This window comes from Lygodium microphyllum, chromosome 23 (genome assembly GCF_053477565.2).
Source record: "Lygodium microphyllum isolate KBCC chromosome 23, Lygodium_microphyllum_v1.1.10, whole genome shotgun sequence".
In the NCBI taxonomy this organism is placed as follows: domain Eukaryota; kingdom Viridiplantae; phylum Streptophyta; class Polypodiopsida; order Schizaeales; family Lygodiaceae; genus Lygodium; species Lygodium microphyllum.
In genome coordinates, this window is record NC_141157.1 from 77,064,701 (window position 1) to 77,085,149 (window position 20,449).

Below are 20,449 nucleotides of genomic sequence, written 5' to 3' on the forward strand. Positions count from 1 at the left end.
AAGCTTACAAATTGCCCTTTATGGTCTTACAATGTCTAGTGTACCCTCGACACTTACGACCTTTGGGATCTTGTTGCAGTCTCTATACCCTAATCTACAGTGAATCCCCATGTTGGAGCAACCTTAGACTCAACAACTTTATGGGATCGACTAAATGCCAAAGCCCATTCTTCTCTCTTTTTGAGCTGTGCACATTCTATGCTCATGCATGTAAGACATATCCATACCACCACAGAGGTTTGAAAGAGATTGGCAACTCTCTACCAAATCCAAACATTTGGGTATCGTCTATCTCTGAAGTTGAAGCTATGACAGCTCTCTATCACAAACTCCCCTACAATGAGGGATCACATCAACAAGATGGAGGAGATTCCAAATGATCTTATATCCCTTGGTAAGGACATTCCTTTGAAGGACCTAGCTATGGCGATTCTCTTACATTTTCTATCACCGACCTGTGATGTGTTCTATATCTATCTTCTCGCCTCTCGTAGACACCATGTTGTCGGAAGAGCGCAAGGATCGAGACAAGTACAGCAATTTTTCGGTGTTCCAATGCTTGGAGTTTGAGAAGTTGCCACTCCAAGGCTATGGCAAACCATCATTGGAAACTAAAAATATTGTAGCCCAAATCAACATCAAAAAATTGTCATTGTCAATAAATTTCACATTCAATGTTAATGTTAGCATTGATTTAATGTAGTGTAGCATTAAATATTAGTACTTGTTTTAACCTTTAATGTTGATGGTAGTACTAACATTAATTTTAATGTTAATGTGTTGATTGATGTGAATATTACCTTTAATTTTTTTACTAATGTTGATGGTTGTTGTTAGTTACGAGTGTTGGGGAGAGAGAAAGGTTATGATGGAGAGAGAGAGAGAGAGAGTTTAAATGTACTAACGAGGAGAGAGAAAATTCTTTAAAGGGAAAGAGAGAAAATACTAATTCTCTAGTGTCTTGTCCAGCCTCACTAGAAGAGATGATGTCTTGTCTACCCCTAACGAGGAGCGAGAAGGCACAAAATCCTTTGTCCTATTCTATTTGAATTGTCATTTAAAAGCAACTGCAGATACAAAGAAAGAGAGAGAGTGGATCAGAGTGTGGCACAGAAGCATCCTATCAATCATTGTCTAAGTGACGGACTCTAATGGCGGTTGTTTGAAGGCATGAATGATGTGGCAAGCATGAAGGGCAAACAGTGATTTATCAATCGACATGATCACGATGGTTGCCTGCGACATGGCAAGAGTTTGACTTGGCAAGCGTCACCAAAACCGTCATTTCTTTGTAGTTGACATGGGGAAGACTAATGCTTCACACATGTCTTGTTGCTCAATGAGGATTATCTATTCGCGTATACTTTATTGAGTAGACTAGAGGTTTTCCTTTAAAACGAATTTTTTAAGGCACCCCTCTCCACCTATCCATCCCACCTTTGCTTGGACCTGTCCGTCCCAATTTTGCCTAGTTGTCCCTCCACTTTAACTTTTTTTTTAAACGGCATCAGTTCTATATTAAATGTAGAACATTTTTGCTTTTTCTGCTCCTCTCCCTCACACTCGGAACTCCAAAACTATCGTTCTCTTAATCTCTCTCAAAACCTCTTCTTTGGTCTACATCATGTCTTTCCATAGTGTTTCTCCCTTTGATACGCCCATTCCTGCAAAATCTCAACACATGGAGGATACCCGTCCAGCTCCCCCCAACCCAAACATGCACTCAAGCACATGCACACATGGAGGATACTCGCCCGTGTGTGTGTTCGGCTTCTCCCAAACCCGCACGGACAACATCCCAAAGCTATTACTTCTTTTAGATCAGAAGAAGATTCATCCATTGTGGCAATTCTCCAAGATCAAGTGAAGAAAATGCAATGTCAATTAGCCGAGCTCTGCACTCTCTATTTTCCGTTTGTGGCCCACAACCATAAGGACGTTGCCTCTTCAATTCCAACCCCATCCCTTTAAAAGGGAAAAGAAGAAATGTGACAAGACAAATATTGACTCATGGCTAGCCAAATGGACGATGTATTTTGATTTGTATCAATTCAATGATGTTCAGCACATCAAGCAAATACAAATCATGTTATAGGGGAAGGCATACACTTGGTGGATGGGCTTCTATCCTAAGCTAGCAACTTGGGCTGATTTTCAAATTCATTTTTCGAAAATGTTTTGTGACCAATGATCGGATTGAAAATTTCTAAAAATTATTCTAGCTTGATATGGGAAAGAAAAGCTTAGATGCATACTCGCAAGAGCTCTAGCCAAATGGACGATGTATTTTGATTTATATCAATTCAATGATGTTCAGCACATCAGGCAAATACAAATCATGTTATAGGGGAAGGCATACGCTTGGTGGATAGAGGCTTCTGTCCTAAGCTAGCAACTTGGGCTGATTTTCAATTCATTTTTCGAAAATGTTTTGTGACCGATGATTAGATTGAAAATTTCTACAAATTATTCGAGCTTGATATGGGAAAGAAAAGCTTAGATGCATACTCGCAAGAATTTAAAGATTTATTGCATAAAATGAAGGCCTTGGACAATCTTTGAGTGCTGCGCTACATGCAATACCTTTTTGGATTGCTGCCGAACTACCAAAATGAGTGGCTCCGAAATCATCTTCATTCGCTCGAGCATGTCTACAAGTATACTAAGTATTCTAATAACACTGTGGCTGCAAATAGGGGCAGCCAATCGACTAGGGGTTCTCATCAAGCTACCTCTTTAAGTCGAAGAAGTCATTTACTTGGGCAACAACTCATCAATCAACTTCAAAGTTACATAAGGAAAAAGACGGAAAGTAAAAGGTCACTCACGGCAAGAATTGCTCAAAGGGCCGTAGTTTCACCTACCATCAGATGGATCATTTTCGCGATGATCGCAAGTGTCCCCAACAAAAAGGCGAAGTCTATTTCCAAGACTTCAATAAATACTCTTCAAGCTCCAAATATTTCATCTAAATTTTTATTCAAAGAATGTTTCTTAATGCTAGCAATAGCAACAATAGTCCATTAATAAAATTATTTTTGGCCCACATAATCTTTTGAAGGTCATAGGACCTATAAATGGCCAAGATGTTACAATTTTATTTAATATGATTCTACTCATAGTTTATTTCTTCTCGCTTGATACAGAGTGTACAACTCTGCACGGTACCCATTGACCGAGTTTATCGTGTCCGATATGTGTAGGGACCTACTGTGAATTGCAGGGATCGAGTGGTTTCGGGCTTGGATCTTGCGTTCCAACAGAACCATCAAATCATGGATTTTCAACTTGTGAGCCTTGACCATATAGATGTCATTCTCGGCATGCCGCCGGACTACCAAAATGAGTGACTCCGAAATCATCTTCATTCACTCGTGCACGTCTACAAGTATATTAAGTATTTTGATAACACTTTGGCTGCAAGTAGGGGCAGCCAGTCGACTAGGGTCCCATCAAGCAGCCTTAATCTTTAAGTTGAAGAAGTCATTTACTTGGGCCTCAATCTTTTTGAATTGCCGCCGAACTACCAAAATGAGTGGCTCCGAAATCATCTTCATTCGCTCGAGCATGTCTACAAGTATACTAAGTATTTTGATAACACTTTGGCTGCAAGTAGGGGCAGCCAGTCGACTAGGGGTTCCCATCAACCTACCTCAATCTTTAAGTCGAGGAAGTCATTTACTTGGGCCTCAATCTTTTTGAATTGCCGCCGAACTACCAAAATGAGTGGCTCCGAAATCATCTTCATTCGCTCGAGCACGTCTACAAGTATACTAAGTATTTTGATAACACTTTGGATGCAAGTAGGGGCAATCAGCCGACTAGGGTTTCCCATCAAGCTGTCTCAATCTTTGAGTCGAAGAAGTCATTTACTTGGGCAACAACTCGTCAACCAACTTCAAAGTTACATAAGGAAAAAGATGGAAAGTAAAAGGTCACTCGCAACAAAGAATTGCTTAAAGAGCCGTAGTTTCACCTACCATCAGATGGATCATTTTCGCAATGATCGCAAGTGTCCCCAACAAAAAGGCAAAGTCTATTTCTAAGACTTCAATAAATACTCTTCAAGCTCCACATATTTCATTTGAATTTTTATTCAAATAATGTTTGTTAATGCTAGCAATAGCAACAGTAGTCCATTAATAAAAATTATTTTTTGCCCATAATCTTTTGAAGGTCATAGGACCTATAAATGGCCAAGATGTTACAATTTTATTTAATATGATTCTACTCATAATTTATTTCTTCTCGCTTGATACAGAGTCTAAAACTCTGCACGGTACCCATTGACTGAGTTTATCGTGTCCGATATGTGTAGGGACCTACTGTGAATTGCTGGGATCGAGTGGTTTCGGACTTGGATCTTACGATCCAGCGGAACCATCAAATCATGGATTTTCAACTTGTGAGCCTTGACCATATGGATGTCATTCTTGGCATGCCATTGTTCTTTGAAAAATATAAGTCCTTGCATATTGATTATAAAAATCATGTACTTTCTTTTCACTTTAATGGTTATTTCTATGTAATCAAGGATTGTTTACTCTCCGAGATCACAAAAAATAATGTACATATGATTTCAGCAATGGAGTTTGTCAATGTTTTTTCAATCCTATTGTTACTACCTATATTTGTGTCATTGAAAAAGTTTAATCATCTAATAATCAATATAATTTGATTTTTTAATAATATTATTAATAATATAACTTTAAATATAAATGAATATTTGGATCCGATATTACATGAGTACACTGATGTTTTTCCGTCTAAGTTACCTGATGGACTTTCGTCATCTCGCGAAACCTTAGACCATTTTATTGAAACTTTGCCTGGTAGCCATCCGATCATGAGGACATGTATTTTTGAAACCTCACTTAACATGTGGATTAATTTTTAATCACATGGTTAAGTAAATGTTGCATTTGTGAGATGTAACTGGGGTTAGAGTAAATTTATGAGCCTGGGACCCAAGGAAATCACGAGATGTCAAAGGCAAAAGTTGCTATAAGTCATGCCGCACAGGTACTTAGTGGTATCTGGTGCCAGTTATTGGCCTAGGTCATTCATTTGGCCATAAGTTTTAGTTGGAAACACTAGAGAAGTGGTGTTTAATGGTATCTAACGCCAATTTGATTATCAAAGATGACGCAAAGACACTCGAAAATGGAAGTTGCCTAGGCAATTTAATTATTGGCCAGTCAAATTATTTTTCAAAGCACCGAAATAATTATTAGATTAATTTTTAATATTTAAAGACTGAAAATTATTAATATTTAATTATGGATAATGCTAGAAAAACCATTTGGAAAGGCTGCCACTTGTCAAAAATGCCCATGCAAGACTGAAAAACGTCTTTAGAGACTGGAGACAGGCATTTTTAGTGTATTCAACCTGCAAGAGAGAGAGAGAGGAGAGGTTGTTGGTCTGATTTGCAGCCATTGGAAGACATTCTGACGCAACCAAGGGCAAGAGAAGACCAATCAACAGCAGGTGACAGCATCTACAGGCTGATGAGATGAGGCAGCAACAGTCAATGACTCATTTTCTTCAATTATTTGCATCTACAATCTGTTGTGGCAAGGCAACAGTTGCATTTGACTGATTTTCAATCATTCTTTGCGACAAAACTCTGAATTTTCTCTCTCTACAGCTTTTCCTCTCATCTCCCATTCATTTCACAGCCTTGCTCCGAAGATCTCAGCATTTGGACCCTTGGAGGCTGAGAAATTGCAAATTTCTCTGCTGTAAACCCTAATTTACAACAAAAATTAGGATTTAGTAACAGTCTCGAGAAGCGTGCCAGAAATTGAAAGCCTTCAAGACTTGGATTTTTCACGGCTGAAGGTGATTTTCGACTAAATTCAGGTGGAAGACTTGCCTGCCATTGAATTTAGGACATTTCCATTGTCCATGAAGTGGGTAAAGGCCAATTAAGTGCCCGAATCAAGGGGCAAATCAGATTAAATACTTGCTGGTCACTTTGGACAGCAAGTGGAGTTTGGATTGAGAAGGGGATCGAGAGAATCCTATAATAAATCAACTTTTTCTTCAATAAAGCTAAAGAAATACCGAAAGGGGCGCCAATTTTGGGGCCAATCGGGTGTGCATTGTCCAAGATGAGTAGGTAAATTTGTATTTTCAGATTTGCATTTATTGTTTGCTGCTATAATTAAGTTGTAAACAAGGATTTACCACCCATCCACAGAAGGAAGGCTAGTTACATGGTTCCATTGCCGGGATACCATCAAATCCTTTAAATTGGTGGGCCCATGGTACTTGATTGCAAATTGGGACTATTGCATTATTGCTGAAATTGTTCTCAGCAGTGAATTACAGCAAGCATGTCTTCACATGGTGATACGGGATCAAGTGGAGAGGATGCATCACTCCTTGGTCAATCACATGGTGAAGGGGGAAATGCAATGACTGATGTTGAGCATGGTTCTGAGCATGGACAGCATGCTGACAGCATGCTGATAATGTGGGAAATGACCCAAATGTTGACACTTCAATGCATAAAGAGGCTGATGACTAGCAAGGGGCTGAAGAGTTTAATGATAGCTTCAAGGATCGAATGCATACAGCGGCAAATCTTTTTGCTGAATTGGCAAAGGATCCCCAATTTACTCGATTCTTGAATGCCCCAAAGAAGGACAGCAAAGGCAAAGAGAAGAAGACACCTTCTATAGCTTTGAGACAGCCACAAGAACCAAAGGAAATGCCTAAGTCTTCTTTAGAAGAGCCCAAAATGCCTGATGAGTACAAACAGCTGGTATCCATGGGGCAGCAAGTGCAAATGCATGGCCAACTTGGTAGTGCCAAACCATGGGAACATGGGCAGCAAGGCAACTATGCACATGCAAGCATGGGACAGCAAGGATACTTTGGTGGTGGTACCATTTTTCATGCTATGATTGGACAGGCACCGCATACGGGTGCTGGTCATGTAGGTGCTTCAGATAGTACTGGTTTTTATGCAAATACAGCCAATGCACCCTTTTTGCAGCAGCCCATTTACAATAATTTGACTTCCATAGGTCCGCCGAAGGACTATGATGAAGGTGGCAAAAGCATGAAGTTTGAACCTTTCAGTGGTGCACAAGATAGGCAGAAAGCACTTATTTTTATTCAGCAATTTGATGCAGCCTATCCTGGAGGCAACATCACAGAGGCATCTAAGATACACAAGGCAACCAATTTTTTAAGGGAAATGCATTGCAGTGGTGGACTATACTTCTTATTCAAGGAAAGTCCCCTACCACTTAGGTCCAATTCGAGTAAATGTTTGCTTCAAATTGGTTGACAAATAACTTTGAAGTAGACATTATGACAGCTTGGAATTAGTTGAATTCCAAAGATTGCAAGAACTTGGATCAATATAATAAGAAGTTTTGGGATGCATTGTTGCCAGTTACTTCTTATCGCACAGTACCCTTCCATGACCAGGTGGAGAAGTATATTTGTGGCTTGCCAAAGGGTATTCGGGATTTTTGCATTAAGTCCACTGTTTCCAACATGTCTCAACTTATAGAAATTGCTAATACAACCGACACATTGTTGCGTGGAAAGGATGCAAGATTCCACGATGATGATGCCAAGTCACATGTCAAAGAGGCAAAGGCTAAGAAGAAGGGTAAATCTGAAAATAAAGCTGAAAATCAGGGCAGATCTGAAAAATAGGGCTGGAAAGAGAAACAGATCGTAGAGAAAGAGTGGAAAAAGTGATGCACTGTCACATAAACCTCAGTTGTTGGCTGTCAATATGGTTTATTACACTAAGTTGAATGCCATGAAAGAGCAATATGTTGTTGATTCGAACCTTGCTAATGTTTATGATCACCTTTGCAATGGCCAAAGGCATAGACACTTTGAGCTAAGAGATGGATTTCTGATGATGCATGGACGATTGTGTGTCACAAAGAAGTTAAGGCCTAGAGTTATCACTGAAAGTCATGCTCCTCTGTATGCAAGACACAGAGGTATTGATGCCACAGTCAAGGCAGTGGAGCATTTCTTTTATTAGCCAGCTTTGAGGCATGATGTAGAACAGTTTGTTAAGACATGCATCGTATACCAAAAGGTAAAGCATGATAGGCAAAAGATGCCGGGTTTGTTGCAGCCCTTGCCTATTCCAGATAGGCCTTGGCAAAGCATTGCAATGGACTTTTTTTTTTTGGGAGCTTCCTAAGATGAGGAATGATGGGATATGGACTATCATTTGCAGGTTTAGCAAACAAGCCCATTTCATTCCGGTGAGGAAGAAAATTAAGGCTCATCATATGGCACGATTGTCTTTGTAGCACATCTTTAAGTATCATGGTATGCCAGTGTTGATCATTAGTGATCGAGACCCCCGATGACCAATTTATTTTGGAAGGGCTTGTTTGAGAATATGGATACCATGCTGAAATACTCATCATCCTTCCATCCGCAGATAGATGGTCGGTCTGAGGAAGCAAATTCCATAGTGTTAGATCTTTTGAGGCGCTATGTTTCACACCACAAGACTCAATGGGAGCAGTATTTGCCCTTGGTTGAGTTTGCTTACAACAACACAATGCATAGTTCTACGGGCAAAGCTCCATTTGAGGTGGTTGAGGGTGGCAAGAAGGTACCACCTATTCTGCAAACTAAGGATAAGATCTTTGAGGCACATTGTTATGTGGAAAACTTGGATGTAGCCTATGCAAAGATAAAATATGCGCTTCAAAGATCACAAGATAAGTAAAAGAGAGCACTTGATCGTCATAGGCGTTGTCGTAGCGCATAGGGTTGAAGGTCACCACAGGGGTTTGGCAAGAGAAGAATGTATGGGGGTTCAAGAGCTTTGACTTCGAAGATGGTAGAGATAAGAGAAGGGTTGAAGGTTTCAAGCCAAGTTCTTGAAGATAAGAGACAGCAAGGTGTAGGTAGATTCAAGGAGAGGAGTAGACGGAAGAGAAGGGGTTCGAAGAGATTGAAGATGTAGAAAAATGCTCCCAAAAAGAATTAGAAAATATAGAAGAATACTAACAGAGATGAAGCCTGTCAGTCTCTTTCAACATTATGAGAAAATATAACTCTAATAGACAAAAACGTCTACAAAATAATACCTTCCTCTATGCTGCTCAGATCGCCAATCTGATGCTTCCAATGGCTCCGACAGGGGGGTTAAATGCTAGGACACTTGGCCAAAATCCTGCCAGATCACTCCTTCATCTCCCACTTTCGGAGTGCTGTTCACTGCCTGAAAACAACGATCACGCATCGCGCGATTTCGCTAATCTCTTTTTTTACATAAAATCCGCTTGAATTGGCTGAAAGCTACATGCTTTCTTTTACATGTCCTCCTAATCTAGAAGTTATCTATAGTTTTATGGATTTTTACAAGAGATAATATCTAGAATATCAAAAATCAACTAAAAACTTGTCCAAAAAAATCTAGTATTTTGAACCATGGACACTAATACTAATGCCTAAAGTGGCATTGGCTCTCTAAATCTAAAAGGAAGCCACACTCTAGATTTTTTTACACGGTGTGCGCGTAGCGGCACGACAGTGTGCTTTGCACTTTGCAGAGGGTGATTATGTATTGCTACAATTTAAAAAGGCATGGCTGAAAAAGATGAAGGGCAAAGAGCGATTGTTATGTGGAAAACTTGGATGTAACCTATACAAAGATTAAATATGCGCTTCAAAGATCACAAGATAAGCAAAAGAGAGCAGCTGATCATCATAGGCGTGCTCTTTGCAGAGGGCGATTATGTATTGCTGCGATTTGAAAAGGCACGACTGAAAAATATGAAGGGCAAAGAGCGATTGTATCCAAAGCTGTCTATGAGATACTATGGGCCATTTCAAGTGTTGGAGAGGACCAAGTGATGCATGCTATAAGCTGAAATTGCCTCCACACTGGCGGATACACAATGCCTTTCAAGTGAGGTTGCTTAGACCTTTTCATGGTGATGTGCCAGAGGATATGTCTACTAAAATTCAGCCTGAGGTTGAGGAGCTAGATAAGATTTTGGTACCTGAGCAGATTTTGGCACATAAGGAAAGAAAGGTCAAAGATAAAAGTTTCCAAGAGATACTTGGTGAAATTTCAAAATTATTCACTAATGGATCCCAAATGGATGGAAGAGGATGACTTGGCAGACCATCCTCAATTGTTGTAGCTTTATCTAGATGCCTTTCAGTTAGAGCCGACTTTAGTTCGGGCTCCGTCAGGTTCCGTAGAGCAAGGGTCCGAAGTATTGTCTGATGCTCAAGGGGGAGGTAGCACTTCCCCTCCTCTAGTTATGGACAGCTCTCGTATGTAGTGCATCTCGGATGTATTCAGCATGCATCCAAAGTACTGCGTTGACAGTATGTTTGCCATGAGATCACTACTTAGTGTACTAGTCACTGTGAGATGTATACAAATGAGTATGAGTTTCACCCCGGCATTGGAACTATACTTTCGCATCAGCTTATAATCAATTTAGCATGAATTTTGCCTCAATTTTGAGACAAATTCTGATCAGTTTCAGCTCAGTTTTTGATCGGCTTGAGAACCATTTATGGTCACTTTTTAGATCAGTTTTTGCATTGATTGCTGGTCAATTTTTGCAATGAGTTTGTGATCAATTCAGGATCACATTTGCAGCAATTTGTGATCAATTCTCAGATCAGCAGGTGATCAGTTTATGATCAGATTATGCTCAGTTTTCAATGGTTTACATCTAGTTCCATGGACAACAACATAGGTTATGATGCCATTTATGTTTTAGCCATGGTTTATGCTTGGTTATGCTATGCTATGGTTTGATTTTGCCAAATGAGTTGAGCTCATGAGAAATAGATGTGTCACATGAAAATCTGGCAATGTTTTTGAGATTCTTTTTGAGTCTTATGTTATGTTATGTTGGCTGGTATACCAAGGATGAATAATCTTATAGAACAACTTTGTGGTGCACACTATTTCACCAAAATCGATCTAAGATATGGATAGGTTCAAAGGATGTTCTGAAAACTGTGTTTCGAACGCAGTATGGACACTATTAGTTTTTTGTTCTACCTTTTGCATTGACCAATACTCCCGCAACTTTCCAACAAATGATGAATAATCTATTTCATTTGTGTTTAGAAAAGCGAATAGTCATTTTCCTTGACAATATCCTTATTTATAGCAAGTCATTGAAGGAGAATGCCAAACACTTGCGTATCGTCTTACATCTCTTAAGATGAAAACAATTGTTTACTAAACTATCCAAGAGCAAATTTTTTCATATAGAGTTGTTATATCTTGGTCATGTCATCTTCATTGATGGCATTCAAATTGATCACAAAAAGATACAAGTAGTGCTCAATCAGCCTATTCCTGTGACCATTAGATAAGTGAAATCTTTTTTAGGTTTTATAGGGTTCTTTCAAAAATTCATTAAGAACTATGTTTATATTGCTAAACCCTTAATATGTTTGCTTGAGAGTATCTGAAGCAAGAAAAAGCACATTAGTCGACTTGTTGTTTGGACTAGTGAGCGAAATCAATGTTTCCAAACATTGAGACGGCTTGTTACCTAGCTTGTTTATCAATATGTGCTTTGTCATACGGTGTTATTTATATTTCTGTGTTAGGGTATTTCTTTACATGGTATCAAAGCCAAGTTCTCTGAAAGAAACCTAGGCCTTGATTTGAAAGCACTACGCAAGAAGCAAGAACAATAGAAGGGCAGATAACTTCGAACACTACTTCCACACCACTTCTTACATCTAAGCTAAATCCATCAAGAAACAAGTCAGAGTGGGCCTCACAGCTTGCTTCACAAGCTCCCAGCATGGCCAAACAGACATTAGACTACCATGGAGTTTCATGATCTTATGAGATCACTACAACTGAGTACGATCTCATTTTGATACATAGAGCCCAACAGCAAATAGAAGGTAAGTCTGAATTTCACCCTTTATATTTGATGTACCGATCTACTGACCATGCAGGAAGAGCGGAATCTCCACTGATTCCCCTTCTATTGGTATGGATGATTTTCATGATGAAGGATATATGCAAAAAAAATTCTGATTTATGAGTAATGAGGAAGTCATATATTTTTTTATGAACTCAAGGCTAGGTAAGCAATTGAAATAAGAAACTCTGCGTACTCCTTCCCCTTCTTTTCCTTCAAACAATTTTGTTTTTAAAGGTTAAAATGAAGTAGATACATCTTCATCATCATCATTTCAATTTAATGCATTTCAAAATCTTTCACCCGAATGACTTTAAAGTCAAGTTGCCTGAGTATCAACATCGTCGAATTCTCCACTATAGGAACTCCTAAGTCCTCTGACGATCAAGTCATATTGTTTCTTAACAAGCTGTCACATAAATACTTCAATTTTGTGCAACAGGTGGTTTCTCTACCCAGTTTACGCACATCCTATGAATTTGAGTATCGGCTATTACGTTATGCATGACTATTCCACTAGTTTCATATTAATAATCCCTCAGAGGAGGCTCTTGTTACTCGTTCTCAAAAAGGGTAGTAAGGGAAGGGTAAACAAACTCAAACTTCAAAACAAAATCAAAATCAAAATCAAAACCAAAAACAAGCAAAGGAATCACAAGGAAACTCCCAGTCTCAACTCATACTCGGATGGCAAAATGTACCTAAGAAGAATAGGTATTGTCAACATTGTCAAAAGGCTGGCCGTTTTGATGAGGAGTATTGATCAAAGGCAAGAGACACAGCACCAAAACCCAAGTCACGGACCCCTCGCCCCTCAATCGGGCAATCTCCCTCAAGGGAGGCAAGGTGATGGCAAGGGGCAATGGAAAGGTTAGACTCACACTGCCACTAGTCAACCATCTCAGTCGACAACATTCCCAACTCCAGAGGGCTTGTCACTGGTCTGCAAAGGCCCACATCCTCTTTGTAGAGACGTCCAATGCGAGTCTCGTCCACATCTGTGAGTTGCCTCACAACAAGGTTACTGCAGAGGCCTACTCCTCACAGCCGAGCACATCAGCATTTGTTTGGATTATGGACAGTGGAGCTACACATCATGACTCCTATAGAGGACATCTTCCGTATCCGAGCCCTTGCAGTCGAGCGGGCCACTAGTCAACCATCTCAGTCGACAACATTCCCAACTCCAGAGGGCTTGTCACTGGTCTGCAAAGGCCCACATCCTCTTTGTAGAGACGTCCAATGCGAGTCTCGTCCACATCTGTGAGTTGCCTCACAACAAGGTTACTGCAGAGGCCCACTCCTCACAGCCGAGCACATCAGCATCTGTTTGGATTATGGACAGTGGAGCTACACATCATGACTCCTATAGAGGACATCTTCCGTATCCGAGCCCTTGCAGTCGAGCGGGCCACTAGTCAACCATCTCAGTCGACAACATTCCCAACTCCAGAGGGCTTGTCACTGGTCTGCAAAGGCCCACATCCTCTTTGTAGAGACGTCCAATGCGAGTCTCGTCCACATCTGTGAGTTGCCTCACAACAAGGTTACTGCAAAGGCCCACTCCTCACAGCCGAGCACATCAGCATCTGTTTGGATTATGGACAGTGGAGCTACACATCATGACTCCTATAGAGGACATCTTCCGTATCCGAGCCCTTGCAGTCGAGCGGGCCCACATAGGAAACAACTCCTCGGTCAAGATCCAAGCTCAAGGTTGCATCAATTTTGCCACTGAAAAGGGGTCCGGATCTGGCTTCACTAGACAATGTATACTATGTCCCTTAGCTTGGAATGAACTTGTTATGTGTTCAATAGCTTTTCCGATTGAGACGAGCAGTTTTCTTTACAACAATCACAATCGAGATCCTTGACTCTCACACTGGTTTAGTGATTGCTCGCAGTGAGGCACAGCCTAATGGCCTATACCACATGACCCATTTTCTTACCAAGCCGACAACCAAGGACTCCATGTTCCATTGCTTCTAGGCATTAGCCACATCTCGAGAGCCTACAAATAATTAGCATCTTTGGCATTTCCACCTAGGGCATCTTGGCTACGACTCTCTTTATGTCTCGCCATGAGATGATTGAGGGCTTTTCTCGCCTGAAGCTAGCTCGAGATGTCTGTAAAGCATGTCAACTCGGGAAGCAGCACTGTACCTCATTCCCTCAACAGTCTACACATAGAGCTGAGGCACCTCTTAGATTGATTTGTGTTGATCTTTCTGGACCAACATCTGCTGCCACCTTGAATGGCGTGTTGTACTTCTTTCTGATAGTGGTGGATGATCATTCGAGATACATGTGGGTGTACTTTCTCAAGCATAAGTCCGATGCTTTCACATATTTCTCTACTTGGGTGTTGTTGCTTCATAACTAGAGGGGTCATCGTGTTAGTTGTATGAGAAGTAATAGCGGTGGTGAGTGCATCTTCCACAAGTTTTCCAAGTTTCTACAGCAACATGGCATCTCTTGCCATCTCACATCTACCAATTCCCCCTCTTAGAGTAGAGTCGTACAGCGTAGAAACTAGACAGTCGTGGAAATGGCACGCTCTATACTGTTCATAACAAAGCTCCCTGAGCACCTTTGGATTGAGGCTGCTCACACTGCGGTGTACGTCCTCAACCAATGCCCGATTGCGGCTCTTCCTCATAAGACCCCGTACGAGGCATTCTTTAGCTCTCGGCCTGTCATATCCCACTTCAAAGTCTTCAAGTGTCATACATACACACATGCCTGATGATAAAATAGGAAATATCACTCCCGAGCTGATCTCCTTATCTTTGTCAAATATTTCTCCGAAGCGAAAGCCTATCGTTTATTTGATCCTCTGACAAACAAGGAGATCGTTAAGAGGAACGTCATCTTTGACGAGAGGGATATCATGCAGTTCTCTCACTGGATTCCAATCCAATTTCTCCTTCCACATCATTGGAGATCATGCCTACTGAGCCTGGTCTACTACTTGCTCCTAAGCTGCCTACAGATTCTTCAGCTTCCAAGCCCCCTCCATAAGACCCATTACCTCATTGGTACCAGCAGACCATGCAGGATTCAAGGATCTTACCACTATATTCCACTCCGGAGGGACCTTGAAGATCTGCCTAGCTTACACCTTAGGTATCATTTGTGTCGCTATTTACAACAGATTACATAGCACATTCTGAGTCAGATACATGGCAGGAGGCTGTTCAGCACCCTCAATGGCGAGAGGCCATGGAGAAGGAGCTAGAGAGTATTGGTCGAAATGAGACTTAAACATTGGTGGATCGTCTAAGCACACGAAAGTCATCAGGACGAAGTGGATTTTTAGGACCAAGCTAAAGGCTGATGGGACTTTAAACAAGTACAAGGCTCGCCCTATTGTGCAAGGGTTCAACAAAAGCATGGTATTGATTATAAAGAGATCTTCGCCCCTATTGCGCGGTTGACATCTTTTTGGTTATTACTCATGCTAGCCACTCACCATGGTTGGCCAATTCATCAAACTGCATAGTGTGTTTGCTGCATGAGCATTGTATATTCAATAGTCATATCACTTTATTCACTCTCAGTGTTCATTGTCTCTGAGTCACCCTAACCCTAACTGTGTTCTTCTATCAGTCTGTGTTTTGTCGTATGGTGTTATTTGTGTTTCTGTGTTAGGGTATTTCTTCACACGAGGGACTTCAAGGAGCCAATAGTGGCAAACTCTGTAAGCAACTGCCGACATTCGAACAACTGGACTTTCAAATCATCCCCTTCTTTAATGGAAAACTCTTAAAGCTCAAAATCGAGATTGATACGCTGAGGTAATCTCGAGCCACATAGTGGCCAATGAGATGACTCCAATGCTCAATTGCAAGGGAAAAATGCTATAACTGAGAGTGCAACTCAAGAAGCAACCCCTACATTAACTCAACATTGGTTGTGGCATTGCGGACTCTCCATCGCCAAATGTGATCAGGGTGAGCTAATCAAGGGTTTGACATAGGCTCTAGACCAACACAATGAGGTCCCAAAGTCCTTGAGATTCAAGCGCTTGTTGCATGAAGTTCGACCAAGTGGTGAAATTCAACCCATTAAAAGAAGTGTTATCCATAAAGACATTCTTGGTCATTGCAACAGAAGTGGTAGTGCTCAAATAAGATAGATAGAGTGGGTAGGGTGGGGGAATGGGGTAGTCATAAATATCAAAGATCAAGTGAAAGCAAAGACATATCACATACATGATAAAAGTAACGAACATGAATTTATCCAGTAAAAGTCTCAAACAAGACCCATGGACTTTGCTAAAAAAAATTATTACATAAATAGAAAGTACTAAAAAATTTTTCTTGTATCCTGGAGAATATATCATAACAATTTGTATGAAAAGGAATCATCGGCATTGCCACAACTTATCCCTTTAGTCTTATGTCAACAACATCAGCTATCCATCATCAACTTGTTGCTATTGTCATCCTTCCTTGAGACCCTGCCCTCTCCTTGCCTGCATTGGGCCCAATTGCTACCACCCTGCTGCCTTGCATCTCTCTCAATCATCAACCTCTCCTAATATTGTCACCAGCCTATAAACACTTGTGTTTAATCCTCCGCATGCTGCTTGTCCCCATCAACTATGCCTAGGCTACCACATTTTGGCCTTCTAGTCATCTGCACTGCTGGGCATCATCTGTGGCTACGTAACTATGCTGGACTATTCCAAACCAAAGGCATTGCTGCATTTGCTGCTTCTTGCACTCTCCTCAGCCTCAGCAACCCTTTCCCCCTCAGGAGCTGCTGTGTTTCAGTTCTACTGCCAAGCATCCTTTCCTATCACCTAGCATCAAGCATCGGTGGTTTGTTGCACTTGGGATCCATCAAAGTACGTCACACTCCATCCTTCGGCCCTCTCCCACAAAAGAGAGTGGCTATTTGGACAGCCCTCCACTCCTTGAGCATTTATCACATACTATACTCAGTTTGAGCATAGAGTTACCTTTCAGCATTCATCTTCATTATCTTTCTTGTCTGAGATCTTTTATTATACACTCTATGTTTCCTCTGCAAACCCTATATCCTCAAATGCTTCACCAATGAAGAGGGCAAAGTGGCTTCCTCCTTTATCCTATCGCCCTCCACATTCTAGGAACTGGAATGTTAATTTAGACTTGATTTACTACCCCTAGTAAAATCTCCTACAAAAAATCTTTCAACTACCTTCTCTCTTGACCAAAGAAGGCCTTGGTATTTTTTCTGTTTCACATTTAACCCTTGGCTACCTACTTTCTTGACCAAAGAAGGCCTTGTATTTTTTTTGTTCATTTAACCCTTGGCTTCAAAATCTAAGCAGGGTGTTATAGTATTTTAACTTTTTAATCCTGGTGGATTTCCACACCTTTTGGGTTTCCCACACTCTAATGTAAAGTATTATATAAACAACCTGTGTGCACTATGTATGCACATGTGGATTTCCACTTTAAATACAGCTTCCATAAAGAGAAAAATTATTTACCTTTAAATCCCGATGTAGAATGTGATTTGAATGCAAATAGTCAACTGCCATCAGTAGCTGAACAAACCACTTGCATAATCTCTGAAATTGATATGTAAATAATTCTGTCAGAGGTATATGACTTGCCAAAGAGAACTATATCAGAAGATCCACTTTCTTCAGAAAGAAAGTGACATGTATAACTGGTCATTGCAAAGAACATATCAAACCTCTTCAGGAAAAAGGACTCCACTTTGTTTCCTGATTGTCTCAGCCCTACATTGATTTCAAGAATAGCATCAAAAGCTTATCTAATTTTTGTAGGAAAGACCTTGTTCATAACTTGCTATGTGCAAATATTGAATATCCTGGAGACTCTCAAAGAACTCTATTATAAATAACAATTTTATTAGGGTTTGCCACACTGTGGCAAAGACTGCATAATTTTGAGAAAGGACAACTGTATCAGCTTGCTGTGCAATATCTAGCCAACCTGAGGGAGAAAATGAAAACCATTTGAGCATTCACTTACATATCACCACCCTCACAGTATCCTGTCACAATGCAAATATAGCATCCCTGCAACAACAGTATGCATGGCCATGAGTACACAATACTTTGACATGTCTAATTCTGATAATATGGAAGTACTGTACAAGCTTGGTGGCACCTGTACATTTGATATAATTTTGTGCTATTTATGATAGCATTGGATTACATTATATGCTTGGTGCAATACATGTTTGGTGTGGTCCAGTGCTATTTCGCTAGCACTGACTTATTGTACAAGCTCCTACAAACACAAGACTGAAAGCAAGCACCTACACTTCACTTGGTGGAGAGCAAAAACAAGCATGTCCGTACAACATAATAGAACTCATAGAATCTACTATGCCCAACCATTTGATATCATAAAAGAAAGAACGTGAATACACTCGGGAAAAACAGATGCTGATGAAAAGCCAACCAGAGCTAGCTAGTCCCTTGGTGCAAAAGATACATAACTCCTAAGTCTCTTTTCGTGTCTTGCTCAAGCAGTAAATTCAGCAAGCAGCGCAGTGCAACTAAGAGCAACTAAATGCATAAAACTTCATGTAAAATTTGAAGTGGAATAACTAAATTCTTCAGCTACCTCTAAAGCATCAGCTTAGTGTTGTGCTTTGCCAAGCTGGAAAATAAGGTAGTTTCTATTACCATAAAACATAACTCACTTTAAACCCATGTCTTCTCTTACTTTTTCTATCCATGCTTCTTTATACTCCACAATGAATGGGTGTTGAACTTTAGACATAAGATCCATCTGCCAAGGAAGAGCTCACATATCAGCTGGGCAATTTTTGTAATGGGTGCTAGACTTTCAAAGCAAACAGCTTAATCAGACCTCCTGATGGGCAGATCGCCTGCATCTATCTGTTTGCCGAGCAAGACGGATTTTTTTAAGGACATATCTGGAAGAATTAAAGCATGGAAACCACAACACTGTCAAGGATCTTCTTTTTTGGTGATTAAGAATGTGGCTGATTATATGACTCAGAATAATTTTATAACGAAGTGCATGTGCTCAACAGTCCCCCAGCTGGAGCTGTCTCAAAAAACCACAAAAATCGTATATACAAGCCTCTCAAGGTGGTCTAGGGGTTAGAATGTTGTCAAGCTAAGCCATTGACATTCAAGATGTTTTGAGCTGCCTACAGTCAAGAAGCATATTAACAAGTGGCAGAAATTCATCACCTATGATGACGCCAACATACATTGCCTTATTCAATTTAAAGACATGCACTCAAGCATGGGGCAGCCTCGCATTGCATTCTTGATCTGTCTAAATCAGAAAAGGGGAAAAGGACAGCTCCTATACCTAAAGACACAGCCCAAACTTACTTCTTTTTCTCGTTCTTGTGATGGACAAGAATGGCTGATCCGAAGGCGCCCCTACCGACCTGTTCCATAATCTCATACTGATCCATGCTCCTTGCAGTACTAGAAGCCTAGATTGTATATCACGGAGTATAAAGATTCACAATTATGTATGACCCATGAAGTGATGATCTAATCCAAGCTCCCCTGTTTCCAATGTTTCATTAGGATGACTCATTTGTACTCTGCTTTCAGACCACCATGATTCCATAACATGTTCCCTCCAAAGCTCCAGCTTGAAGGAATCTGTAGGCTTCTCACCAATGCCCTGCTTTAGTGATGAGGAGAACGGCTATGCTGAGCTTGAAGGGACTTGGATGCTTCTCACAGATGCCCTGCTCTGTACATGAAACACAAGTCAGGCCATGCTGAGCTTGAAACAGTTTGCATGCTTCTCACCAATGACCTGCTCTTCTGCAAATGAGAAGAAAGGCCATGCTGAGTAATCTTCAAAATCAGGCAGACACACCGCTGTACACCCAGGACCATGTCTTCGGTCTACAGAGAGGCAGTGTTTGCAGCAAGAATGCTCTGTTCCAGCTCTGTGGGCAGAGAGCATGCTCTGTCTCCCAATGTGACCCGGATGGATCAGGGGGTCTAAAGAAGAGCAAGGGAAACCCAATGTGGCACAAAGAAAGACACACTTGAGTGAGCTCTGTGATGACTGAAGAGAGCTTCTGGGTAACTTTGCTTGGAATGCTTTACTTACAGGGATATGTGAGTGTGACAGACACAGACGGCGAGAGAGAGCGAGAGAGAGAGAGAGAGAGCTGTCTCTGATGTTGATGTTGATGTTGATGTTGATCATTAATAGTATTCTAAATTCAGCAAGCAGAATTGAAGCTATAACACATGCTTACAGCACAGTCCCATGTGTGTGTGTGTGTGTGTGTTTGTATCCAGTTGTGTGGGTCCATTTCTCCATTCTTTATATCGTAAAATGATAGTATGTTTGAGCTGAGGAACCTCCAAGGCCAGGCTAAACTATCAAAGAAGTTCAGCAAGTTAAAGAAACCTTAAGTGGATCCTTTTGGAGTCAATAGACCCGCCCAAAGAACTTTCACAAACCCCAGAGGCTCCCCTCCTAAACAGAACCCTTCATCTTTACTAGTTGGCCTCGTCCGGCTTAGGGTTTGCATGCTTGCAGGGTTTG

General features: G+C 40.9%; 1 protein-coding gene across 3 annotated transcripts in view; it reads right to left on the bottom strand.

Annotated features, from left to right (window-relative positions):
* Positions 1 to 20,140, bottom strand: part of LOC148016359 (serine/threonine-protein kinase Nek2-like) — a 32,531-nt gene extending 12,391 nt beyond the window's left edge. The window contains exons 1-6 of one of the 3 annotated variants that reach the window (XM_087664514.1): positions 19,261 to 20,140; positions 18,764 to 18,830; positions 18,617 to 18,682; positions 17,915 to 17,961; positions 17,613 to 17,658; positions 17,404 to 17,484 (exon numbers count right to left, since the gene is read on the bottom strand). In XM_087664514.1, the coding sequence (XP_087520640.1) occupies positions 17,404 to 17,484; positions 17,613 to 17,658; positions 17,915 to 17,961; positions 18,617 to 18,682; positions 18,764 to 18,830; positions 19,261 to 19,346 (393 nt within the window). In that variant the 5' untranslated portion in view covers positions 19,347 to 20,140. Of the gene's footprint in view, positions 1 to 17,403; positions 17,485 to 17,612; positions 17,659 to 17,914; positions 17,962 to 18,593; positions 18,683 to 18,763; positions 18,831 to 19,260 lie in introns of all 3 variants that reach the window. The other 2 variants (XM_087664515.1, XM_087664516.1) reach the window with 2 other exon arrangements.
* Positions 20,141 to 20,449: the final 309 nt, after the last annotated feature.